At 59.3% G+C, this 26,230-nt stretch overlaps 1 protein-coding gene and 1 long non-coding RNA gene across 9 annotated transcripts; both read right to left on the reverse strand.

The window, feature by feature from the left end:
• Nucleotides 1-3,153: 3,153 nt before the first annotated feature.
• Nucleotides 3,154-7,270, reverse strand: LOC135173815 (uncharacterized). 2 transcript variants are annotated; one of them, XR_010301444.1, is made up of 3 exons: nt 6,969-7,270; nt 4,155-4,334; nt 3,154-3,518 (listed from the first exon to the last, which is right to left on the reverse strand). It is a non-coding gene; the product is annotated as an uncharacterized LOC135173815 (long non-coding RNA). The 2 variants fall into 2 exon arrangements; XR_010301443.1 differs by lacking the exon at nt 6,969-7,270 and adding an exon at nt 5,014-5,072.
• A 2,563-nt stretch (nt 7,271-9,833) lies between these two features.
• AAAS (aladin WD repeat nucleoporin) lies at nt 9,834-22,805 on the reverse strand. Of its 7 annotated transcripts, none has more exons than XM_064140982.1 (17): nt 22,728-22,805; nt 21,851-21,985; nt 20,864-21,009; nt 20,397-20,455; nt 20,179-20,270; nt 19,846-19,892; nt 19,253-19,351; nt 16,542-16,685; nt 15,928-16,048; nt 15,138-15,262; nt 14,790-14,850; nt 14,547-14,637; nt 13,041-13,134; nt 12,862-12,929; nt 11,743-11,824; nt 10,958-11,042; nt 9,834-10,204 (listed from the first exon to the last, which is right to left on the reverse strand). In XM_064140982.1, exons 2-17 carry the CDS (start codon nt 21,971-21,973, stop codon nt 10,070-10,072), a joined length of 1,572 nt encoding a protein of 523 aa, XP_063997052.1. In that variant the 5' UTR covers nt 21,974-21,985; nt 22,728-22,805; the 3' UTR covers nt 9,834-10,069. The 7 variants fall into 7 exon arrangements, with proteins under 7 accessions (XP_063997052.1, XP_063997053.1, XP_063997050.1 ...); XM_064140983.1 differs by lacking the exon at nt 22,728-22,805 and adding an exon at nt 22,586-22,661 and having other exon boundaries at nt 20,864-20,991; XM_064140980.1 differs by lacking the exon at nt 22,728-22,805 and adding an exon at nt 22,586-22,661.
• Nucleotides 22,806-26,230: the final 3,425 nt, after the last annotated feature.

Raw genomic sequence — 26,230 nt, forward strand, 5'->3', positions numbered from 1 at the left:
CCCCTTAACCCTAACGGGTGACTAACCCCTAACCCCAACCCTAATGGGTGACTAACCCTAACCCCAACCCCCAAACCCTTCACCCCTAACCCCTATCCTCACCCCTAACCCCACCCCTACCCTAACCCTACCTCAACCCTAACCCCAAACCCTAACCCCTACCCTACTCCTAACCCCAACCCCTACCCGCAACCCTAACGGACTAACCCTACCCCAAAACGGGTATGTCCTAACCCAAACTCTAAACCCAACCCTAACCCCCAACCCCTAACGTGCTCACTCTCATCCACCGACCCTAATCCTACCCCTAATGGATATGACTAACCCTAACCCCAACCCTAACTCCCACCCTAACCCCCTAAACCCTAACACCCTAACCTCAACCCCTAACCCCAAGCCTAACTCCTTAACCCTGAATCCAACCCTAACGGGTGACTAACCACAACCCCATAACCCTAACTCCTTAACCCTAAACCCTAACAGCTGCCTAACCCCAACCGCCTAACCGTAATGGGTGACTAACACTAACCCTCACACCTAACCCCCTGCCCATAACTCCCAACTTCGAAACTCGATCCCCAGCCCCTTAACTTTACCCTCACTCCCTAACCCCAAGCCCTAACGCCTAACTCTAACCCTGACCCCTCACCCTCATGCCAACCTCAATTCTAATGGACTAACCCTAAGCCAAATCCCTTAACCGTAACCCCTAACCCTTAATACTAACACCCAACTCCTAAACTCCAAGCCCCTAATCTCACTCCAATCCTAACCCCAACCCCCTAAATCTCTGTGGTGGGATAGGTACTTACCTCTCTTGGAACTTACCTTACTTGGAATTTGCTCCCACTGCTGAGATGTAGATGTATTTATTGCACAGCCAAATTTTACTAGCACATATACACAACATATTTACAAGTATTTACAATTAAAAACAAAGTAGATGGAATACAAAACCCCTAATCCCTCACAGACAAACAGAGCTGCAGAGGAATTCTTATGTGATACAATTGGGAAAAGAGCCTCATGCTGTCACCTTTTTGTACGTCATGCCGTTACCAGGACGTTTACAGACGTTAATCAGACAGGATGTACTAGATCAGACGGGCGCTATGCTTACCACAGACAAGCATTCTTTTTACTGACAGCCACTGCCGAGTAGCCACCCGTATTGCAATTTACTTGGCTTTCAGATGATCCTGTTTGGCTTGAGCAGCGTCCAATAAGGCAAGAAAAGCCACAATACGCAAAAAAATATGGTAGCTGAACAATTGGCTGGTGGCCACATTCGACATTACATTAGCCCGTGGAATACTCCCATTTTTGTAATCCCAAAGTAATTCAGAAGATGGCATCTTTTGCGTGACCGCCAAAAAAGAAATGCCCAAATGCAGACAACAGCAGCCCTACAGCCCAGTCTCTCGTCTCCTGCTAAGTTACCACACAATAGACATATAGTGATAATAGATTTGAAAGATTGCGACACACAGGGACAGACGGGGGCCAGAAGGCTCCACAGCTCATCACACAGGCCCCGACCACAGGGCTCTTGAGCGGCCACCCTGACAACAGGACAGGCTGCCACGGAGGCAGACACCCAGGCCCTCAACTACAGGGCCTTCGCTGTGTCCCTACAGGACAAGGAGGGGCAAGCTGAGCTCCCACTCCGCTCGGGCACTCCAAGGAGACTCCCCTGTTACTGCCCAGAGCCCCTCTTTCCCTCCTGGGAAGCCTAAGCTAAGCTACAGCACTTTTCACAGCAACCTACACCACAAACACGCTCAGGCACACAAGCACACACACGCAGAGGCAAGGGCGGGGGCCATACACACATCTCTTCCCAGGAAAGGGAGCAAGCTCTGGGCAGCCACCGTTGGGACAGCCATCCTTACCCCGCAGCAGGAGAGAAGAGGGTCAGACTTGGCCGCACCAGACTCTGTGGAGCTCAGGGAAGCCTCGGGACACCAAAGGCCCTCAGGGGCGGCCAAAGGACAAAAGCCGCAACACGCCCCGAGTACAGGGGTCACGCTGCACAGGCAGACGACAGCTGACAAGCTGCCGGGGCTGCGGAAAGGACCCTACCCCGCTTACAGGGGGAGCTCGGGGACCAGGTTGATCCCTTTCCCCAACGGGCATGGAGACGCTGCCTCGCGCCCTCCTTACAGGGCAGCCGGGCTCCGGGCAGCCAAAGGACCAAACCACCAAAAGGCAAACGACGGCACAAGCAAAGACCGAGTCCTACTTACGTGGAGGTTGTCCAGCGCAAAGCCACACAGGCCACACTCGAGGTGACGGCAAAGCTCTCGACTTACCACACCTTCGGTCAGGGGTGACTCCCTTTGCCCAGAGCGCCTCGCCCGTCTCCTCTTCTCCAGACCGACGGCCCGCCTCTTCTCAACGTCCTTTACCTCGCCATTCTCTGTCGTGCCTCTTCCACTGTCGGTTCCAGCAACCGCCGAGCAAGGGCAGGCTTAGGCCTCACTGGCGCCTCCTCCTCCGCACCCGCGGGAAATGGGCACCACCCGGCCAGCTTCCCACCCACAGGCCGCCCCAGCACCGCAAAGCCCTCCCACTTTGCCTTGTCTCACCCAAGCGGTGCACGGCACACTCCCAGTCAGGACTGGAGATGGGCTGCGAGGCGGGAACCCCGCACAAATCCAGCTGGGCACGCAAAGCAGCCACCGCAGAGGCTGCACGATCCTGCTTACAGCACGCTGCACTCGCTGCTGGCATCAAAAAGCGCCTGGGACGCCAGGGCACTGAGCGGGCCCCAACCGACAGGGCAGCCCTGGTCCCAGGGGCCTACGGAGGCTCCTTCTCTCCAGTTTAGGGCCATCTACACCCGCACCCCGCTAAGGATGCGGGCACCCCACACGGGCTATCAGCTGAGCACAAAGGCACTTGGACTAGGGATGGTGCCTCTGGGGAGGTCCCTGTTTTCCTCCAGCATGGAGGAGGAGGTGCTACTGAAGCCTAAGTCTGTTCTGCTTCCTCAGCAGCAGCTGGCACTGATGGTGGAAGAGGCGTGGTGTGGAATCGCAAAGCAAGACACATCGCAAATAGGATCTGCATCGGGCTGGAGAATGGGAGGTGAGCAAGGTACTCTGGGCAAAGGGACTCGCCTCTGACTATAACTCTGGTGACACAAGAGTATCTTGTTTCACAGACACTACCTTAGGTCTCTCTTTTAATACGTTACCCACATACCCTCACCTACCTCGGGATTTTCCTCCAAAATGGTCATGGTCTCCCCTATGGATTACCCTAAGTTTTTTCATGCATAATGTCAGCTCTGTCCCACCCAATCACCTCAGCTTTTCCCTCCTACAGTCTTCATTTTTATCCCCTAGAGACTAACTCACTTTTTTCCCCTATGTCACCTGTGTCCTCTTGTTTACCTCAGATTTTTCCTCCAGATTTTTTGCTTCCTTCCCAATAGACCTGTTCAGCTTTTTCCTCCAAAATATCACTTCTCTGCTCTGAAGTCACCTCAGTTTCCCCTCCATAATCTTCATTCTCTGTAAAAGAGAAAAGAACACCCACTACATTATACCAAAAAAGATTTAATAAATATGGGTAAATACTTTCTATTTTAACAAAAAATAACATTTCCCACAATCTAAATTATAATTGCAAGGAGGTTTCTAAAGCCATAAATGCTATTTACAGCAACCATTTAAAACCTCGACCCATCCCTGCCCTTTACGGGCCTGCTGCAAATCAGCAGCAACAGCTCTCCAGCTGGAAAGCAGAAAGGAACGTACATTAAATACAGATGTGGCCATTTGGCAGTTTCCTGCCCTCCTCCCCACAAATGCACCACACTAATTCAGGCAGCTGGAAGTTAAGGAATTAAGCTGTATTTACAGTGTGGCACAAATACACAAGCATATATACACAATATATACTGATATTTACAAATATATACAATTATCAACAAGTAATGAAAGTAATAGAAGAAATACAAAACCCCTTCTGAACAGCAGAACCGTCCAGGAGGGCTTTTAATCCAACTCCTCTCCTTCTTTCTACAAAAGAGGCTGAGACACAGAGCAGGAGGTAACAAGCCTACAGAAGAAATTCCTTTCCTCCAAATAACAAGTTCAAGGTGGTCAGAGATCAGTCCCCAAGGATGGCACTTCACAGCAACTCACCAGAGAGATGTTTCTGTCCCCATTTTCCAAAGGGAGTCCCATTCTGAACCACTTGCAAGGAGGAGCTGGGTTTCCAGCAGCTCCGCATTCTGCTATCAAAGCATCCCCCAACAGTCAGGGTTTGTGGCTGAGGCTCCACACATCTCTCCAACTTGATTTTGGCGAAAGCAATTAAGCTCCCTAAAGAAAGCGGGGGGGGGGGCAGGAATCAACAAGAAAAAGAACAGCGAGACAATTTTAAATACACCCCAAACGCATTTCACAGGAAGCCTCATCCTTCAACCCATTTCATGCTGGAACTCCCATCCCCTGTGCTTCCTGGTTGGCCAAGAGGCACGGAACACAAAGCAAGGCACCAGCCTACAGATGCCTGCTGCCTTGTGGCCACCAAATATAGAGACCCCTCAGGAGCCCCCAGAGGACCCCAGACCAATTTAGATGTCCACAATAACTCTTTTCATGTCCCCAAAGCCTCATTTCATACCTCTTTAGATGACCCAGGAATCCCCAAACATGATCCTAGAGCCTTTTACAGGCCTTTACAAGACCCCTGCAGACATCTACACAACTCTACACACCCATACACACCTGAACAGATGCCTACAGACACTCAAAGACCTCTCACAACACCTACAAATGCCTACAGATATCTAGAGATCCCTGCAAAACCCTAACAACTAACTACTGACCCCTCCAGACCCACAGAGACATTACAGACCCATGCAGACCTCTACAAGCCTCTATAGAACCCTAGAGACCTCTAACAGGCCCCTACAGACACACACGGACATGCAGAGACTTTTACATGCCCCTGCATATGCCTGAAGACCTCTATAGAAGCCTGCAAACACTTACACACCTCTGACAGACTCCTTCGGGCCTGCAAGCTCACACAGTCTGCTCATATTCAGCTTCTCCCACGCACCCTAAGGCCTTCTCAGGGCTGCTTTATATCATCTCCACCCCCAGCCTGCAGTGACAGACAGGCTTGCTCCCACCCAGCTGCAGCACTCTCCATTTGTTCTTGTTGAACCTCATAAGATTCACCTGGGCTCAGCTCTCCTGCCTGCCATCCTGCCCCTCTGCTTTCTCTCTAGCACCACTCAGTTTGAGGGCATCTGCAAACACGCTGCCAGTGCACCTCTATCTCATCTGGGACAGTCACAGTTTAGCGACACTGGACAACAGTGTCCTGGAGCCAAAGAACTCCTTCACTGAATGCAGACACCTACAGACCCCTCCACACCTTTAACAGACCACTGCAGCGCCCTCCAGACCTCCACAGACCCATTAAAAGGCACCTCCAGACCCAGGCAGACCTCTACAGATAACTAACAGAGCCCTGCAAATCCCGACAGGCATCTACGGACCCCTGCAGATGCCTGCAAACACATACAGACCCCTACAGAGCTCCCCACACCCATCCAGACCCCTCCAGAAATTTAACAGACCCCTGCACATATCTACAGACCCCTCCAGAGCCTTAAATGATGCCTGCAGGCACCTACAGACCCACACAGAAACCTCCAAATACCTACTCAACTCTACAGACCTCTGCAGACACTTTCAGACCCTGACAAATATCTACGGACCCCTACACACCTCTGCAGACACCCACACTCACCGACACACCACCACAGACATAGATAAAGCTCTACAGACATGTTCAGACCCCTCCACACCTTTAAAAGTTGCCCAGAGACTCCTACAGAACCCTACCAAAGTCTGCAGACCCTGACAGAGCTCTGCAAACTCCTCCAGACACTTAAAAGGTGCCCGCAGGCGGGGGAAGAGAGAAGGGCGCGAGCGGCGGCGAGGGGGGGGGGGAAGAAGAGAGGGGGGCGCGAGCGGCGGCGGGGGGGGGGGGGGGGGAAGAAGAGAGGGGGGCGCGAGCGGCGGCGAGGGGGGGGGGAAGAAGAGAGGGGGGCGCGAGCGGCGGCGAGGGGGGGGGGAAGAAGAGAGGGGGGCGCGAGCGGCGGCGAGGGGGGGGGGGAAGAAGAGAGGGGGGGCGCGAGCGGCGGCGAGGGGGGGGGAAGAAGAGAGGGGGGCGCGAGCGGCGGCGGGGGGGGGGAAGAAGAGAGGGGGGCGCGAGCGGCGGCGGGGGGGGGGAAGAAGAGAGGGGGGCGCGAGCGGCGGCGGGGGGGGGGAAGAAGAGAGGGGGGCGCGAGCGGCGGCGAGGGGGGGGAGGAGAGAGGGGGGCGCGAGCGGCGGCGAGGGGGGGGAGGAGAGAGGGGGGCGCGAGCGGCGGCGGGGGGGGAAGGAGAGAGGGGGGCGCGAGCGGCGGCGGGGGGGGAAGGAGAGAGGGGGGCGCGAGCGGCGGCGGGGGGGGGAAGGAGAGAGGGGGGCGCGAGCGGCGGCGGGGGGGGAAGGAGAGAGGGGGGCGCGAGCGGCGGCGGGGGGGGAAGGAGAGAGGGGGGCGCGAGCGGCGGCGGGGGGGGAAGGAGAGAGGGGGGCGCGAGCGGCGGCGGGGGGGGAAGGAGAGAGGGGGGCGCGAGCGGCGGCGGGGGGGGGAAGGAGAGAGGGGGGCGCGAGCGGCGGCGGGGGGGGGGAAGGAGAGAGGGGGGCGCGAGCGGCGGCGGGGGGGGGAAGGAGAGAGGGGGGCGCGAGCGGCGGCGGGGAGGGGAAGGAGAGAGGGGGGCGCGAGCGGCGGCGGGGGGGAAGAAGAGAGGGGGGCGCGAGCGGCGGCGGGGGGGAGGGGGGAAGAGTGAGGGGCGCGAGCGGCGGCGGGGGGGGGGGGAAGAGTGAGGGGCGCGAGCGGCGGCGGCGGGGGGGGGAAGAGTGAGGGGCGCGAGCGGCGGCGGGGGGGGGGCTGACCTCCTGCAGGAGCACGGAACAGCCTGTGCGGGTGTCCGCGAGGGTCAGACAGCCTTCCAAACCACAAACCTGTTGGAGCGAGGAAACAAACCCCTGCTGCCTCCTCCGGTCGACCCCTGCCGTCCCGCCGCCGCTCTCCCGCCGCCCTCCGCCTTCCCCCGGAGCAGCCCCTGCAGTCCTGCCACTGCTCTCCACCTTTTTCCGAACAGCCCCTTGCCGTCCTGCCGCCGCAAAACTTTCGAGAATCCAAACTCCTAGAGAAAACTCAGCCTCAATAACACAGACTTAGCACCCATGAGCTAAAGTAGATGTTGCTGTCGGTCAGTAGCCTAGCCCTAACGTGGCCCTAGCTAGCCGGGGCCTTTGAAACCCTCCACCATGCACCCGGTGCTCACCCGTGCACACTCACCTGGGATGTCAGGCAAATGATCCCTTGGCTTGGGGCTAGGCTCCTCCTGCGCTGCTTATAAAGGGCAGTGAGCAGGGAGGGCAAAGTGGCCACAGCTGGGGTGGGAGGAGACTTCAATTGACTTCAGGTGTTGCAGGGGTGGGAGGAGGAGTGAAAAACAAACAAATGCCACCAAATCTGACCAGGGAGAGATTTGGCTAAAAGACAGGTGGGAAATCAAACAAATCAAACCCCAAAGCCTCATGGAGAGAGCATCCAACCAGACTGGCACACGGGAGATGTTTTCCAGCTAGGGTGGGACATGGGAGATCTCCTTAGGATCATGGAATCAAGCAGGCTGGAAGAGAGCTCCAAGCTCACCCAGTCCAATTTAGCACCCAGCCCTGGCCCCTCAACCAGACCATGGCACTAAGAGCCCCAGCCAGGCTTGGATTCAACACCTCCAGCCACGGCCATTCCACCACCTCCCTGGGCAGCCCATTCCAATGCCAATCACTCTTTCTGCCAACAACTTCCTCCTAACATCCAGCCTAGACCTGCCCTGACACAGCTTGAGGCTGTGTTTCCTTGCTCTAGTCCTGGATGAGAAAAGGCTTCACTCTTCAAAGGGTGTTTTTCCAGGCAGCCAGTTGTAGAATCAGTCCCAGGCTGAGGGAGCTGGGGGATGTGCAGCCTGCAGAAAAGTCTTTCAGCCACCTTGGTTTCCTTCTCTTCTCCATGTGCTCAGGTGGACTGTGGGACAGATTGCACAAAGAGGTTGTGGATATCACCTCCCTGGGGATGTTCAAGGCCAGGTTGGATGAGGCCTTGAGCAACCTGTTCTAATGGGAAGTGTCCCTGCCTATGGTGGGGAGTTGGAACTGGATAAGCTTTGAGGTCAGGTTACCCAAAGGGGTTGTGGATATTACTTCCCTGGAGCTGTTCCAAGCCAGATAGGATGGGGTCTCAAGCAACCAAGTCTAGCTGAGAGTTGTCCCTGTCCATGGTGAGGTGGTTGGAGTCGATGATCTTAGAGGTCTCTTCCAACCCAAACCATTCTCTGATTCTATGATCTGTGCCCTTGCTCTCACAAGATGAACTGCTCCAGTGTTTAACAGTGAAAGAACAAAGAGCACTCCAAACCAGAAACACCAAATCATCTACCACTAGCAAACAGGCAGAGATGGAAAACCAAGTGGTATTCCCTGGGTTGGGGTTGGATTTGAAGTGCATGATGAGTAAAAAACTTCCAGATGAACACACTTTAAAGCAATGCCTTCTTCACCTGGATATATTATTTCCCCCGGCCTCATCTGTACATGGAAGCTGAGGTAATTCTTTTTTAGGTGCCCATCTGGAACCCAAGCCCTTGGGGATTCAAGAACAAAGCAGATTTGATGCACTATTGATTTTCCTACCTTACCAGCAGCAAAACAATTGCTCTATGCAAAGATCTGCTTTGCTGGGTCTCTGCCAGCCCTTTTCATTTTAGCCTTTATGTGATGTAGTATGTGGGGAGGAGAAGAAAAAGAAGCTCACACAAGGTTAAAAAGGGAAGAAAAAAAAAATCACAAACCACTCCAGAACTCTTTCATAACAAATCTTCAGGCTGCAAAAAGAAAAATCACTTCGGACAGGTCACTATGGCATTTTCCCTAGAGACAGCATGCTGGTTGGAATGTCTGCTGCTATCTGGCAGCAAGGCTGGGAGAGGCCTGGAACACAGCTCTGTAAGGAGAGGCTGAGGGAGCTCCCACAGCACCGCCCCACTCCCGATGCCCTCTGCTTTTAACTCCTCTCTCGAATACTTACAAATCCAAACAAGTTCGAATCTCTCCCTCCCACCTCTCACCTTCCTCTCCTCTCCTCCCCTCCCCTCAGCTTTCAGGCACTTCAGTCGTGCACGGCATTTAGAGACGAGGCAGGAAAACGGGGGACCGCCGCGGCTGAGGAACTGCAGTGTGGACAAGGAAACACACGGTGGCAGCACTCAGCACCGGCGACACAACACACTCCGCTGCGCAACTGCAGTACCCACGGGCAAACACAGGGGGGCAGCACAGACAACCGAGAGCGCCTCTGCTCCCGGCCGGGGGCAGCGCATTCAGCCCAGCGTCGCTCTGCCTATTGGCTTTTCAAACAGCACACCGCACACAAGGCAAATTCCACGCTCTGCCACTCCTACACACTCAGTTTATAGGTACAGCTCTAAACACCAGCTGGGGCTACTCAGGACTTCTTTGATTACTCTTGAGGGATTTATATACAACAGAGGAGACACAGGGGGATCTGCTGACAGATTCCCCTGGGATTTTTAACTCCAAATTTGAGGCTCAGGGAGGGGAAATTTTTCTCCTTCAGGTTCACCTCGAGGTGGTTTGGACCTCAGAAATTAGACCTGGAACTGCCCCTCCCAGGAAGCACCCTCAGGGCCCCTTCACTCCCCCCCCCAAAGCAAGAAGAGAGGAGAGGAAAGGTGAGAGGAGAGAAGCAAATTTAATTTGTGCAGGACCAGCCCAAGAAGCGCCCAAGGATGGGCTGAAGAGCCATGGGAGGGCTTCAAGACCCCAAGGAGGGTTTGAAGACCTCCTGAAGACCCCAGGGAGCATTTCAAGGCCTCATTCTGAAGATCTCTTGAAGACCATGAGGAATTTAGACTAGGAAGAGGCTCTGAAGACCCCCAAGAGGCCAGGGAGGAGCAGCCCAGCAGGGCTCAGAGCTCACAGAAGAGAGGCTGCTCCCTCGCGCTGGCGCTGGGCATGGCAGGGCTGCAGCCAGGGCTGGCACAGGGCAGCTGGGCACTGCTGAAGAAGAAGGGCACGTGGCTGATCTTGCCTGTGGACCAACACTGCAGGAGGAAGAGGAGGTGAGGAGAGGATACAACCCAAGCATCAACCCCTTATGACCCCAGTAAGGACCTTCCCCAGCCTCCACTTGGTGCCCCTTGCCCCTGGGCACCACTCAGCACAGCCTGGCCCCAGGCTCTTGCCCTCCACAGCTCCTTCAGCTCTTGCTGGGCACTGCTCAGATGCCCTCTGGGGCTGCTCTGCTGCAGGCTCTCAGCCCCAAGGCTCAGCCTCTGTTCCTCACAGAGCTGCTCCAGGCCCCTCAGCCTCTCCCCAACCTCCTCTGGGCTCTCCCCAGCCCTTCCCTGTCCCTCTGCCCCTGGGCAGCCCAGAGCTGGTCCCAAGCCTCCCTGGGGCAGAGCAGAGGGCAGAAGAACCTCCCTTGCCCTGCTGCCCACACTCTGCTGCATGCCCCCAGGACACCCCAGGGGGCTTCTTGGCCACCACAGGGCAGGTTGCTGGCTCCTGGGCACCTTCTTGTGCCCCAGCAGTGCCAGCTCCTTCTCTGTGGAGCTGCTTCCCAACAGGTCCTCCCCTCCCTGTGCTGCTGCAGGAGCTTCTTCCTCCATCCCCCCAGGGGCTTCTCCCTCCTCCACTGCCCCGGGGGGCTTCTCTCTCCCTCTGCCCTGACTGAACCTCCTGAGGTTACTCTCCCCCAGCTCTAGCTTCTGTGGCACCTCCAGGGCCACCCTTCCTCAATGGCCAACCCTGAGGAGTCCCCAGAAATGAAGCAGAGCCCTGGGGCCACCACTCACTACAGTCAGCAGAGCTCCTTTATGGAAGCTGGGATGGAAGGAGATGAGTTGAGGTTCAGCTCCTCGCTCCCCTCGCAGGAAACCACTGCGGAGAGAGAGCAAATCTCAGTCCTGGGCACCTCTTGGGCACAGGGGCAACCACCTGGCACTCTTGAGAGGGGGTTGGGGTTAAATGGGAGCTGCCAGGAGGGACCAAGCAAGGAAAGCCTGAGGAAAAGGAGTTTTGAGGTGGGGAATGGAGCAGATATGGAACTGGGAGGAACTGGTGATGGACTGGGAGAAGCTGGAGCACAGGAGGGCAGCTCCTGGCTACCAGAAGGCTCTGCTCTAACCCACCTGGCACTGAGGGACTGCTGGTGCTCAGCCCAACCCAAAATTCAACCCCAGCTCAACAACCAAAACTCCACCCAAAGCTTAACACCAAATCACAACTTTAACCCGAAACTCAACCCTCAACCCAAAATTCGACCCAAAGCCCAACCCCAAAATCCCAATCCCAGCCCCAAACTGCAACCAGAACCCAAAACTCAACATCAACCCAAAATTCAACCCAATCCCAAGACCCAACCTCAACCCAAATCCTAACATAAAACTCAACCCAAAACCCAAAGCCCAATCCCCAACCTCAACTCCAATCTTAACACAAAATTTGACACGAAAAACCCAACCCAAAGACCCCAACTTCGACCCAAAACTCAACCCAAAGCCCAAACCCTCAACTAAAACCCAACTCAAAGATCCCAGACCTACAGCCAAAGCCCCCCTGAGCTCAACCCCACACCCACCATGGCAGCAGCTCAAAGACTGGGCTGTTGCGAGTGCGGAAGACAGCAACATAGGACTGGCTGCAGGCAGCATCTGGAGAGCCTGAGAGAGACAGACAGCAGCAGGGAGGCTGCACCCATGGTATGAAGGCACCAAGGGCTGGGTCCTGCCTTTGAGTCACAAGCCCAGGAAGGCTCCAGGCTGGGGGCAGAGGAGCTGGGAAATGCCCCCAGGGGAACAAGGAGCTGGGGGAGGGCTGCTGGCAGCAGCTGGAGGTGAGCCAGGGGGTGCCCAGGTGGGCAAGAAGGGCACCAGTAGCCTGGGCTGGCTCAGCAGTGGTGAGGGCAGCAGGAGCAGGGCAGGGATTGAGCCCCTGGGCTGGGCACTGGGGAGGCCACAGCTGGAATGCTGGGGGCAGGGTTGGGCCCTCAGTGCCAGAAGGGCATTGAGGAGCTGCAGCAGAAGCAGAGAAGGGCAATGGAGCTCTCTGGAGAAGAGGCTGGGGAGGAGCAGCTGAGGGAGCTGGGGGGGTGTGAGGCTGGAGGAGAGAGAGCTTCTGGGGCTGTGCCAGGACCTGAGAGGAGGCTGGAGCCAGGGTGGGGGGGCTGAGATCTCCTGTCCTAAGTGATGAGGCAAGAGGAGATGGCCTCCAGGGCAGCTTCAGCTTGGCCATGAGGAGAATATTCTTCCCTGGAAGGATTCTCCAAGCCTGGCCCAGACTGCCCAGAGCAGTGCCCATCTCTGGAGGTGTTTCCAAGCCCTGCAGCTGTGGTGCTGAGGGCAAGGGCTTGGTGGTGTCCTGGGGCAGTGCTGGACTGTGAGGTCTTCTCCAACCCATTCCATAGTTCCCTGGGCTCAGGTCCTTGTAGGGAGCAGCTGGAGCCAGAGGTGGAGGACACTCAGCTGTTGACTGCACTTCCCTCACACCAAGGTGAGCAGGACCCCATGGTGGCTCCAGGGGCAGTGCTGGAACACTGCAGAGCTTGCTGGGGCACAGGGATGGAGCTCAGGATGTGGATGAGCAGAGTCATCGGGAGGAAGGATGGGAGGGGGCTGCAGCCTCCCCAGCCCAAGGTCTCACCCTGCTGGGGGTGCTCTGCCCACTGGAGAGGCCTCTCAGGGCAGGAGCTGCCTCCTACCTCTGATGATCACTGCCAGCCTCTCCCCCGTGGGGTCCCACACCATGGCCTGGATGTCTCCTCCGATCCTGGAAGCAGCACAGGGCTACAGTTAGACCCTAAAAGCCTGCAGCCAACAGCCCCAGAGATGAGGGGCAGCTGACACTGGGGTGAGGGCCACCCAACACCCCCAGACTCACCTCTCCTCCCCATAGAGGGTCTCAAAGGTGGTCAAGGACACATCTGCCATGATTGAAGCTGCCTTGGAGCCTCCCACCTGCCCCTGCATCTCCCCTGAGAGAGGACATCCTGAGTCACCTCCTATTCCCCAGGGTCATCTCCTGGCTCCTGCTGGAGTCACCCCCTGGGTGTCCTCTCCCTGCTCCCAGCCACACTTCCATGCCCAGAGCTTTCCAGAATTTCTCTCTTGCTTCCTAGAGCAGCTGAGGAGCAAAGGAGCTGATGGCCTGGATCCTCTCCCTGGGCTGGAGGGTGCAGGAGGTTTGCCCTCAGCAAGCATCAGGACCAAGCCAGCTGCATGCAACAGAGGCCTGCAGTGGTGCTGAAGCTCCTCCAAAGCTCCTCCTGCAAACCCTCTGTGACTGGAAGATCACAACTGGGGGTAGGAAATAACCTGAGAGGTGGAAAAACTCAACCCCAAGGAGCTGCTGAGTTTGGAGAGGCTCTCAAGATACTTTCAAGAGACAGCTCCCTGTGTACCCTGGCTTGGGCTGCAGCCCTTTGTGCCCTGAAGGATGGAAATGTGGCAAGGGAACAAAAAATCCTTGGCTGGAGCCTTCATCTGCTAGGGGTTGGAGGGCCCTGGGCAGGCTGGAGCCAGAGCTGAGGCCACTGGGATGAGGTCAGCAAGGGCTGGGTCCTGCCCTTGAGTCACAAGCCCAGGAGGCTCCAGGATGGGAGCAGAGGAGCTGGGAAATGCCCCCCAGGGGAACAAGGAGCTGAGGGGGGTGTTGGTGGCAGCAGTTGGAGGTGAGCCAGGGGGTGCTCAGGTGGGCCAGAAAGGCACTAGCAGCCTGGGCTGGCTCAGCAGTGGTGTGGGCAGCAGGAGCAGGGCAGGGATTGTGCCCCTGGGCTGGGCACTGGGGAGGCCACAGCTGGAATGCTGGGGGAAGGGTTGGGCACCTGAGTGCCAGGAAGGCACTGAGGAGCTGCAGCAGAGGCAGAGAAGGGAACGGAGCTGGGGAAGGGTCTGGAGAAGAGGCTAGGAAGGAGCAGCTGAGGGAGCTGGGGGGGGTGAGGCTGAAGGAGAGGAAGCTGAGGGGAGAGCTTCTGGGGCTGTGCCAGGACCTGAGAGGAGGCTGGAGCCAGGGAGGGGCTGAGATCTCCTGTCCTAAGCGATGGGGCAAGAGGAGATGGCCTCAGGGTGCCCCAGGGCAGCTTCAGCTTGGCCATGAGGAGAATCTTCTGCCCTGGAAGGATTCTCCAAGTCTGGCCCAGACTGCCCAGGGCAGTGCCCATCCCTGGAGGTGTTTCCAAGCCCTGCAGCTGTGGTCTGAGGCCCAGGGCTTGGCACCACCGTTGGCAGTCAGAGGTTAGTCAGCCTGGGTGATCCTGGAGGCCTTTTTGCAAGCCAAACACCTCCTGAACAAGGTCAACCAGAGCCACCTGGGTGAGAAGACCACTTGAGGAGCTTCCAGGAGCTGCTGCCCAGCTCAGTCCTGGCAGGAGGTGTGGCAGAGACTCACCTCTGTACTCCGAGAAGGACAAGGAGTAGATGAGAGCCTCTCCCAGGACGCTGAACAGCAGTCGGCTGCCATCAGGGCTCCAGCAGCCTGTCTGGGGAGGAGGGGACACAACAAAGCCACCTCAGCACCCACCCCTCCAGCAGGGGACAACTGGAAGTGGGGGGAGGTTTAATAAAAGAGCCCCTACAAAGGCCTGGCAGGCTCCTTCTGCCGCACAGGCATGGGGAAGCTGCCAGCAGGTACCTGGCAGCGTCCTCTGATCGTTGGCCACCGCTCGCAGGTCCAGGTCTGAGCCTCCCACACCCTACAGGGGATGGAGGGAGGTGAGGAGCAGAGTCCTGAGGCCATGGAATGGCTTGGAAGAGGCCTTAGAGGTCATTGAGTCCAAGCCTCAGCCCAACACTGCCCCAGGGCACCACCAAGCCGTGGCCTCGGCACCACAGCTGCAGGGCTTAGGAAGGCCAGCAGGGACAGGCACTGCCTCTGAGCAGCCTGGCCCAGGCTGGGGAACTGCTCCTGATGGCCAAGCTGAACCTGCCCTGGAGCACCCTGAGGCCGCCTCCAGGGGGATCCCAAAACCACGGAGCTCACCTGAAGACCGCCGCGGGGGTGGCTGCCAGCACCTTGCTGCCATCAGGTGACCAGGCCAAGTAGGTGACTCCTCCCCCGCCAAACCACTGCAGCTGGACACAGCTCTCAGTGGACACATCCCAGACCTGCAGGAAGGGGACAAGGACACTACCAGGACCTGAGCCTAGAGCTGGGGGTGCTGCTGGGTGGATGAGGGGACAGCCCAAACAGCCTGAGCTGGGATGGCACCAGACATGGGGTACAGGTCCCATCTCTGTGGGCACCCTGGGGCAGGCTCTCAGCACCCTCATGATGATCTTCTACGTGGTCTGCATCTCCCTCTTGGCAGTCCAAACCACCTCCCTTTGTCCTGTTCCAACAGGCCCTGCTCAAAATTCTATCCCTAGCTTTCTGCTTGTCCCCTTTATGCCCTGCAAGGCCACCAGGAGGTCTCCCTGGAGCCTTTTCCAGGCTGAACACCTCAAACTCTCCCAGCCTGGCCCCACAGCTGAGCCCTCCCAGCACTCCTGTGGCCTCCACTGGCTCTGCTCCAGCAGGTCCCTGCCTGTGCTGGTCCCAGTATAGCCCCCTGAGGGCCACCACCCAGCTCTGATGTCCCTTTGGACACTGGGCTGTTGACCATTCTTCTCTGGATGGGCACCAGCAGAGCCTCTTCAACCTGCAGACCTCCTTTGAGTCTAGCTCAAGTCCAGGAGCTACCAAACCCCCACCCCCTGAGGAGATGCCACCTGGCCCCCAGCAGCCCCACAGTCCCTGGGTGACCTCCCAGGAGGTGCCAGCTGCTCCTCACCAGCATGGCAGTGTCCACTGGTGAGGCTGAGAGCAGCAGCTCCCCACTGGGTGCCCAGGCCAGGCTGGTGACAGGGCTGTGCCCAGGGTAGGACAGGACCTGGGCGCAGCCAGAGGAAGGTCTGCAGGGGAGGAGACAGAAACCACCTGGAGTTAGCTCCAAAGCATCTGAGGCAAGTCCCAAACCCACCCCCACACCATCTCACTCCCCAAAACCATCTCAAACCTCATCCCAACCCATCCCAACTCCCTCCCCCAGCCACCCCCAACCCCACTCCAACCCTCAACCCTTCCACAAACCACCTAATGTCCATTCCCCCTTCAACCTCCCCAAGCAATTCCAACTCCCCCAAAAACATCCCAAATCCCATCCCAACCTCCCCAATCCATCCCAACCCCTCCAAATCACCTGAACCCAATCCCCAACACCCCTCCTATCCCCCAATCCATGCTAACTGCCTGCCAAAACCATCTCAATCCCCCAACCCCATCCCTATTCCCCCTTCACCCCCCCCCAAACCACTCCAACCCTTCCCAATCCCCCTAATCCATCCCACTCCAACCCCCAAAACCCTCCCCAAAAGAGGTCTGAGGAGACACCCCTGGGGTTGGCACCTGGTGGAGAGGGAGGTGGGGTCCAGGTGCCAGAGCAGGACACAGCTCTGGCAGGCCACAGCCACGATGGAGGCAGAGAGAGGCTGCCAGGCCAGGGCAGCCACAGCACGCTGCAGCCTGTGCTTCAGGGAGGGGATGGTGGCACTGCCAGGGCAGGACAGGTGTCAAGAGGGCAAAGAAGGGCACCCAGAGCCCTCACACCACCTAAAGCACACCCCACGGGCCACTTCCAAGCATTTATCAACCGTCCTGGCTCACTGGAGAGGTCCCTGGAGCCTGGAAGCTGCCAGCGTGGTGCCCATCCACAAGGGGCAGGAGGACCCAGGAAGTCACAGACCTGACCTCAGTGCAAGGCAAGAAAATGGAGCAGATCCTCCAAAGTGCTCCCACAGGCACCTACAGGCTGGCCTGGGGTCAGACCCAGCCAGCACGGCCCAGGAGGGCAGGTCCTGCCTCACCAACTGCTCTCTCTTTATGCCCAGGTGACAGCCTGGTGGACATGGAGCAGGCTGTGGCTGGAGTCTGTCTGGACTGCAGCAGGGCCTTTGGCACTGTCTGCCACAGCAAACTCCTGGCACAGCTGGCAGCCCTTGGCTTGGGCAGGTGCACCCTGTGCTGTGTTAAGAACTGGCTGAATGGCCAGGCCCAGAGAGTGGTGGTGAATGGTGCCACATCCAGCTGGCACCAGTGCTGTGCCCCAGAGATCAGTGCTGGGCACAGTCCTGTTCAATATCTTCACTGATGATCTAGGGGAGGGGACTGAGTCCAGCAGCAGTTAGTTTGCAGATGGCACCAAGTTGGCAGCAATTGTGCATCTGTTGGAGGGCAGGAGGGCCCTGCAGAGGTACCTGGACAGGCTGGATCAATAGGCACAGTCCAGTGCCAGGAGTTTGAACAAGTGCCAGGTTCTGCCACAACCCCAAGCAGCACTACAGGCTGGGCACAGAGTGGCTGAGAGCAGCCAGGCAGAGAGGGGCCTGGGGGTACTGGTTGGCAGTTGAACAGGAGGCAGCAGTGTGCCCAGGTGGGCAGCAGAGCCAATGGCATCCTGGGCTGGCTGAGGAGCAGTGTGGGCAGCAGGACAAGGGAGGTTCTTCTGCCCCTGTGCTCAGCACTGCTCAGGCCACACCTTGGGTGCTGTGTCCAGTTCTGGACACTTCAGGTTAACAAAGATGTTGAGGTGCTGGAAGGTGCTCAGAGAAGGGCAGCAAGGCTGGGCAGGAGCCTGGGGCACAGTCCTGTGAGGAGAGGCTGACAGAGCTGGGGGGTGCAGCCTGCAGCAGAGGAGGCTCAGGGCAGAGCTCATTGCTGTCTGCAGCTCCCTGAAGGGAGGTTGTGCCCAGCTGGGGTTGGGCTCTGCTGCTAGGCACCCAGGGACAGAACAAGAGGGCACAGCCTCAAGCTGCGCCAGGGCAGGGTCAGGCTGGGTGTGAGGAGGAAGTTCTGCGCAGAGAGATTGGCATTGGGATGGGCTGCCCGGGGAGGTGGTGCAGTGCCCACCCCTGGGGGTGTTTAAGGGGAGGCTGCATGGGGCACTTGGTGCCAGGGGTTGGTTAACCAGAAGGGTTAGGTGCTAGGCTGGACTCAATGCTCCTGGAGGTCTCTTCCAACCTGCTTCATTCCGTGACTCTGACCTCGGCAGGGGACAGAAGCAGAGCGGGAAGGGGAGGATGAGCCCCTGGGAGACCTTCAAGCCGTGGGTGGGGGTGGGACAGAGGAAAGCACAGTGCCAGAGCACACCTCAGATGGTATAAAAGGTGACTGTGGTGGCCTGGTGCCAGCCCCAGGGTGGCAGAAGGCACTTGCTAGCTTGAAAAACCCAGCTTGAGGAGAAGGGATCAGTGAGGAGGTGTGGGGAGGGCTGCAGGAGCAGGTGACAGAGTCTGGTGCTCAGCAGGGAGAGCTGCAGGGGAAAGGAAACTCAGAGGTGTGCAAGGGGTGCCAGCTGCCAGGCTAAGTGCCAAGGACAAGGGCAGGGTCATGCAAGCAGGGAGGAAGAAGCTCCTGCAGCAGCACAGGGAGGGGAGGACCTGCTAGGAAGCAGCTCCACAGAGAAGGAGCTGGCACTGCTGGGGCACAAGAAGGTGCCCAGAAGCCAGCAACCTGCCCTGTGGTGGCCAAGAAGCTCCCCAAGGGTGTCCTGGGGGCATGCAGCAGTGTGGGCAGCAGGGCAAGGGAGGTTCTGCTGCCCTCTGCTCTGCCCCAGGGAGGCCTGGGACCAGCTCTGGGCTGCCCAGGGGCAGAGGGACAGGGAAGGGCTGGGGAGAGCCCAGAGGAGGCTGAGGAGAGGCTGAGGGCCTGGAGCAGCTCTGTGAGGAGCAGAGGCTGAGCCCTGGGGCTGAGAGCCTGAAACAGAGCAGCCCCAGAGGGCATCTGAGCAGTGCCCAGCAAGAGCTGAAGGAGCTGTGGGGGGCAAGAGCCTGGGGCCAAGCTCTGCTGAGTTGGCACTGGGTGAGCTCCAGAGCTCCCTTCCCACCCCTCCATGCTGGCATTCAGGGCTAATGCCTTAAAGTTTTGGGGACGTCCTTGCAGAGTTCCTGCTCCACAACCTGGGGCCAGATGGTGCCAGTGAGAGCCAAGCCCAAGGCATCAGAGGGCAGACCCTGCAGGAAGCCTTTGGCCGGGTGCGAGAGGGGAAAAGAGGCAGCAGGGAGAGGCATCAGAGGGACCTCAACGGGAGGAAGATCCCCAGGACACTGCCTAGAGCTCACCTGCTGGAGTTGTAGACCCTGATGGAGTCATCCAGAAGAGCCACAGCAAATTTGTTGGTATGGGGGTGCCAGGCAAAGGCCCTGATGGTGCAGCCAGCCCTGGAGATGGGGAGGACAGGCCAGCATGAGGGTCTTGAAGCAGTTGAGGCTCAAGGAAGAGGTGCTGGGCTCTCAAAAAAGCCATCCCCATGCCCCACTCCAGCAGCTCCCTGAGCCAGCAGTGAAATAAAAGCTTTTGGCTGATGAGTCAGGACCATTTTCTGGGAGCTTTTCCTAATTCCTGGCATTTTTTGCAGGCTTTTCTGAAGGTCCAAGTCCAGGACAAGTCCAGATTCAACCTTTGAAAGCTTTCTCCAAGCCCTGCCCCTGTTTCAAACCATTTTCCTCCCCAGCTGCAGTGCACTTGGACAGGCTTTGCCTTACCATCGCACACAGTCAGAGGGGACCTAGAAATCCCTCAAGAGGGACTCTGAGCACCTCCAAATAAATGAGGGGGATCCTCTCCTGGTGCTCCCCATCCCTTCTGGTGCTTCTCATCCCTTCACTCAGCCCCACTCCCACCTTGAAGGGGTCCAGAGCAGGCCAGGACTCACCAGTCCACGGCCTGGGAGAAGACAGTGATCAGGTCTTCAGTGGTCAGCTGTTGGGGAGCAGGGGGACAAGGCTGAGCTGGCTGTACTGGGACAGCACTGGGGACCCCAAATCCAAGCCCCCCACCTCCATTTCAGCCCTGTTGCCCTCAGCCCTCCTCCTGCCCTCTGTGCAGCAAGCGTTCGGAGCTGGGCAGAAGCAGTAGGGGCTGGGGGGGAATGTTCTGGGGTGATTTCTGCCCCCTTCTCCTCCCCGCAACAGCCCAAACCAGTTCTCTCAGTATGGCTCTGGTCTTGCCTTGCCAAGCAGGAAGGTTAAAGCCCCAAAAGACTCACGGAGAGGTGAGGGAACAAGGACCCATGCAGAGAGGCCAGGCAGCGGCAGGCGGCCAGAGCGCAGCTGGAGGCAGCCTTCAGCCACTGCAGCCCTGCAGACACAGAAAGCCCTTCTGAGGCGTCCAGGAGGAGGGGGGCAAGGGGGAAGGGGGAGGAGGAAGGAGGGAAGAAGAGGTTGAAGGCTCAAAGCCCCAGAAGAGGCCAGCTCCTGCACTCACCCTCCTCCTCCTGAGCTCCAGCCAGCTCTTGCAGCACCCCGTAGAGCCCCACGGCCCTCCTGCAGCACACAGCTCCATCAGCCTCCAGCCAGGCACTGCTGCCACCACAGCACTGGGGCCTCCTCTCTCTCCTCATGCCCTCAAACCCCCTGTCCCTGCTGAGAACCCCCTCAAGAGCCTTCCAAACCAGTGCACCCCTCAGCTGGGGGCACTCAACCCAATACCTGCTGGGCCTCCCACCAGTGCCTGCTGAGGGCCTCCAGTGCCTGCTGTGCTCTCAGCTCTGTCATGACCCCCACCAAGCTCTCCCTCCAGTCTGAGGCTCTCCTCAGCACCCTCAGGATCAGGCTGTGCCTCCTCCCACTGCTTGAAGGGGCAGCAAAGTGCCCGGCGTGTGCCAGGGTGAAAAGGGTGCAGGGCAGGGGGTCCTGGGGGGAGTTTGGGTGGGACACACACCATGGACTCACCATGCACTCAGGCATCTCTTCCAGAGGGCCTCCTGGTGGTGGGTGAAGGCTGGTCTGGTGCTGTGCTCCAGACGACTGTGGGCTTTGAGGGTCTCCTTGGGCAGGTTGAGGGTGGGCAGCTGGCTGAGCTGAGGGCACAGGAGCAGCTAAGGGGGCTTGGGGAGCACCTAGGGAAAGCCCTCCCCTGGCGTGTGAAGGGATGAAGAAAACCCCCAAGGAGCAAAAAACATCCTAGGGGAGAGGGCTGGGGCACAACAACCTGGGGGAGGCTTCAGGCTGGGGGCAGAGTAGCTGAGAAATGCCCCCAGGGGAACAAGGAGCTGAGGGGGGTGTTGGTGGCAGCAGTTGGAGGTGAGCCAGGGGGTGCCCAGGTAGGCAAGAAGGGCACCAGCAGCCTGGGCTGGCCAAGCAATGGTGTGGGCAGCAGGAGCAGGGCAGGGATTGTGCCCCTGGGCTGGGCACTGGGGAGGCCACAGCTGGAATGCTGGGGGCAGGGTTGGGCACCTGAGTGCCAGGAGGGCACTGAGGAGCTGCAGCAGAAGCAGAGAAGGGAACGGAGCTGGGGAAGGGTCTGGAGAAGAGGCTGGGGAGGAGCAGCTGAGGGAGCGGTAAGGCTGAAGGAGAGGAGCTGAGGGGAGAGCTTCTGGGGCTGTGCCAGGACCTGAGAGGAGGCTGGAGCCAGGGAGGGGCTGAGATCTCCCGTCCTAAATGATGGGTGCCCCAGGGCAGCTTCAGCTTGGCCATGAGGAACAATTTCTGCCCCACAAAGGTTGCCCAGGTCTGTGCCAGGCTGCCCAGAGGCAGTGCCGGAGCCTCCATCCCTGGAGGTGTTTCCAAGCCCTGCAGCTGTGGTGCTGAGGGCCAGGGCTTGGTACTGACCCTGGGGTAGTGCTGGGGGGGTGGGGTGTGAGGCCTGGAGTCCATGACCTAAAGGCCTCTTCTAACCCCAGCCATAGACACGGGGCTGGCGGGGGGTCAGGGTCTCACCTGGCTCTGGAAGGCCAGGGGCAGCTGCTCGTGGAGGCGGCCGCAGAGCAGAGCATTGTTGAACTCGCAGAGGGTAACGTCCCCGGGCGGCGGCGGCGGCGGGAACAGCGCCAAGGAGCACATCCTGCCGCGGGGCTGGGCCCGGGCACAGGAGAGAGCTCCAAGCTCCTGCAGCCCAACCTCTCCCCCAGCCCTGTCCGACCATCCAGACCCTCGCACCGAGTGCCCCATCCAGGCTTGAACACCTCCAGACTCCACAACCTCCCTGCGCAGCCCATCCCAGTGCCAGTCACAGACGCCTGAGATCCTCCCAGCCCCGCACTCCCACGCACACAACCCCCACAGTGGCAGAAGGGGACCCCCAACTCGCTCCTCACATCCTCTCCCCCCGACGTGGCTCGGGCCCCAGGCCCCCTCCCACACGCTCTGCTCCTCCCTCTCCCAACTCCATTTACAGCCTCTGTGAGTGACCCGGAGCGTGGGGGGGTCCCACCGCCGCCACAACCATCCCCACCTCAGGAGCCCCTTCAGACCTCCCCCTCCCCACTTTACCCGCAGCCCCCCCAGAGAGCTCTGTGGGGATGCCCCTCGCCCAACGGGGAGGGAGGGGCGCTCTGAAGCGGAGGGGAGCCGAAGCGGGGAGGCTGCTCCCTGGGGCCTCTCTTCCATCCCCCCGCAAACCACCCCCAAGCCACCCTGAACCCACACACACAGGCCCTCATGCCCTCTCCTTACCTCGTTCACAGCCCCCAGCCCGGCTCCCTACAGCCCCACAGGACACCCTCGGGATACCCCAGCCCCCCGCGGCTCGGCCGCGCAGCCCTGTCCCGCCCCTCGACCCGGCCCCCGCCCCGGTGCCGCCATCCTCCCCCCTCACCGTTTTTCCCGCCCGCCGCGGACGGGTCCCGCCGAGGGTCAATCCCCGCCGAGGGTCAGTTTCCTGCCGCGCTCCCCCTAGCGGCGCCTGGTGGAGTGCAATTAAAGGGGTCGCGACCCTCCTTCGAGCCCCTCTGGGGGCGGCAGGGAGGGTCGGAACCCCCGCACCGGGTCTTTCTCTCCGGTCCTTTGTTCTCCCCACTATGACTAAGCCCCTCCGCTGAATTTGGGGTTCCCATTCACTACGAGAGGATGATTAAGTGTGTGGGGTCCAGCGGTGTGGTATGGCCCCTTTAAGAGAGGCAGGAGAGGACCGCACGGTGCCCGAACGGGGCTACGGTGGGACCAGGAGCCGCTACGGAACTCCGGCCCCGGTGGCCTGAACCGCTGCTGCAGGGTCCCTGAGCACCCCTGTGTCCTGCACCCTCCCCCCAGACACGAGGTCCCCCCGGGGCACCCCCGTGTCCTGCATTCCTCAGGAAGGGGGTCCGATGGGTGCCTAGGTCCTGCAGGTGCTCGGGTGCCCTTATGCTGGGGTCCCACAGGCGCTGGTGTCCCACGGGTGTCCATGTCTGTATGCCCGTGCATGGGTCCCACGGGGTCCTGGGTCCTGAGGGTGTTGCTGTGTCCCCACCCCATACACAGGTCTCGCTAGAATGAAGGTCCCGTGGGTGCCCAGGTCAGCTTCATCCCATACCCAAGTACCATGGGTGCCCAGGTGCCCCGGGTGCCCAGGTCTCCCACCACCTTACCTGGGTCCTATGGGTGGCCATGTGCCCCCTCACCATACCCAGGTCCCGTGGGTGTCCAGGTCCCCTTCATTCCATGCCCATGTCCCACGAGTGCCCAATTCCTATGAGCCCTGCATTCCCAGTGCCCTGCATTCCATACCAGTGTCCTACCAGTGCCCAGGTCCAATGGGTGCCCAGGTCCCCCACCACAATACTTGGCTCACATGAGTGCCCAGGTTCCCCTGACCATAGCCAGGTCCTATGGGTGCCCAGGTCCCCCCCATCCCATACCTAAGTCCTGTGGGTGTCCAGGTCCCCTTCATCCCATACCCAGGTCCCATGGGTGTCCAAGTTCCCCCATACCCTCGTCCTGTGGGTGCCCATGTCCCCCACCACCATACCTGGGTCCTGTGGGTGGCCATGTGCCCCCTCACCATACCCAGGTCCCGTGGGTGCCCAGGTCCCTTTCATTCCATGCCCATGTCCCACGAGTGCCCAACTCCCATGGGTGCCCAAGTCCCCTGTGTTCCATACCCATGTCCCGCAAATGCCCAGGTCCCATGGGTGCCCAGGTATCACACACCCCATCCCTAATCCTGTGAGTGCCTGGATCTTGCCCCACGAGTACCCACACCTCACTGAAGCAGACCTGCAGCTGACACCCCTCTCCCTTAGTCCATCCCAGCCCCCACCCTGGCTGTCTCCCGGTGCCCCCAGTGCCCCCTCCCGACTCCAGTTCCCTTTATCTTTGTTTTCCCCAGTGGCCGCAGAAGCTTTTTGAGTCTTTTTTCAGGACATGGAGTGAAGGCAGCGGCTGGAAAAGAGAGAAAGGGAAGGGAGGAGGGGGAGGAGAAAGGATTGGGATCGGGATGTGGGATGTGGGGGTGCGGGGGGGGGCTCTGCATTCCTCCCCCACTTACCAGCTGGGTTGCGCCGGCGCCGCCGACATCGGAGCCACCGCAGAAGCAGGAGCCGGTGGCTTTGGACCCCCCCCTCAAAAAAAAAAAAGGCATCTTTCCCCCCGCCCTCTCCCCCGAGCTGTGGGGAGGAAAATGTTTGCGGTGCCAAATTTGGGAGGGGGGGGGGAGGTTGTCTCCTTGATGGAGGGGGGGTTGGAATTGTTGGATGGAATTTGGGCTGCGCGGTTAGAGGAAGGCTCCGAGCGGTCGAGACCTTCGGTGGCCGCCCCCAGGGTCGAGGTTTGGCTCTGGGAGAGGCTTCTTGGATACGCTGCTTGGCACCAGCCCACCCACGGCGAGCAGGGCTGAGGGGCGGGGGGATACGACTGGCGACACCCACCCCGCCAGCTCCCCAGAATAACGAATCTGTCTCGGGGGGGAACACAGGGAGAAGTGGCACCCCAGTACCGCCCCCCACTTCCTCCCCTCCTCCCCCCCAGAGCTATGCTCTGGCATCCTCTGTCTGGTGCTAGCACCAGAGCATGTCCCCCCCACGTTGACACTGTGCCTCAGTGTCCCCTCCTCTGCGTGCTGTCCCCCAACCCCCCTAGGGGTCAAAGATAGAGCTGTGACCAACCGAGACTCGACCCAGTGCTGGCACGAATTGGCTTTAGGTGGCACAACCACGCTGGCACAAGGGACCCGCTGCTGTCCCTGTCCTTGTGTGGAGCAGGGGGGTGCCAACATCATCCCTCCCCAGCTGGGCGCTGCCTCAGGATCTGTTTCTGCCTCCCTTTGCCTTTTTCCGTGGTTTTTGGGGTTGGGGCCATCAAAAGGTTGGCAGAGGGCCGGGAGTGGGCACTGAGGATGGGGGCGGTTTTGGAGTCCCTGCCAACCCCCAGAGCCCAAAATTGGTGTGTGCTCAGTCACACTTGGCCTTGCCACGTGCCCACGAGCTGCCATGTGCCCCCCACCCCCTGTCTCCTGCCCCGGGCATGGTGGTGTGGTTAGGGGATGCTGATGCACAGGCAGGGATGTGCCCATAGGGGTGCGGGGGTGTCCCTGAGGGGTTGGAGACGTGGGGAGGGGGGATGCTGCCGTGGGTGGGTGGAAAGGTCCTGATAGGTCCTCAGGAGTGGTGTGGGGACAGGGTGGAGACTGGGACAGGGATGGGGGGGAGGGAGAGAGGAATGTGGGGACAAAGGGATGGGGGACATGGGGTTCTGGGGACACAGGGTCAGATGGCCATGGGACCATAAGGATCACGGAGATGTGAGGACAGCAGTATATGGGTACATGGAACGGGGAGACATTGGGACAGGGGACAAATGGACCCAGCACCACGGGGCTGTGGAGACACAGGGACATGGAGACACAAGGACATGGGGCTATGAGGACACAAGGGTGTAGGGCAGCAGCATCCTGGGGACATGGGGACAAGGAGGCAGAGGGATGTGAGGTCACAAGAAAGCAGCAGTACCAGGCTGTGAAAACACAAGGACCAAGGTGGCAGAGCCAGAGTGGCCCTAGGGTGTCCCAAACAAAGGAGGACACAGTGATGCCTTGGGGTGACACAGTGATCCCAGGGAAGTGACAGTGACTCCCAAGGAGGTGACACAGTGACCCCATACAGGTGACACTGACCCCCAAGGGGCTGACACAGGGACCCCAAGGGAGGACAAGGAGACCGTACAGGGGCGGCACAGTGACCTCAAGGAGGTGACACAATGACCCCAAGGAGGTGACAGTGACCCCAGGCAGGTGACACTGACCCCAAGGAGGTGACAGGACCTCAAGGGAGGACACAGAGACCCCACCCCAGGAGTCACAGCAGCAGCAGGCAGAGCCTATCCATGGTTGTAACAAACCTGCCC

The sequence above is a fragment of the Pogoniulus pusillus genome, unplaced genomic scaffold, assembly GCF_015220805.1.
Source record: "Pogoniulus pusillus isolate bPogPus1 unplaced genomic scaffold, bPogPus1.pri S76, whole genome shotgun sequence".
Taxonomy (NCBI): Eukaryota; Metazoa; Chordata; class Aves; order Piciformes; family Lybiidae; genus Pogoniulus; species Pogoniulus pusillus.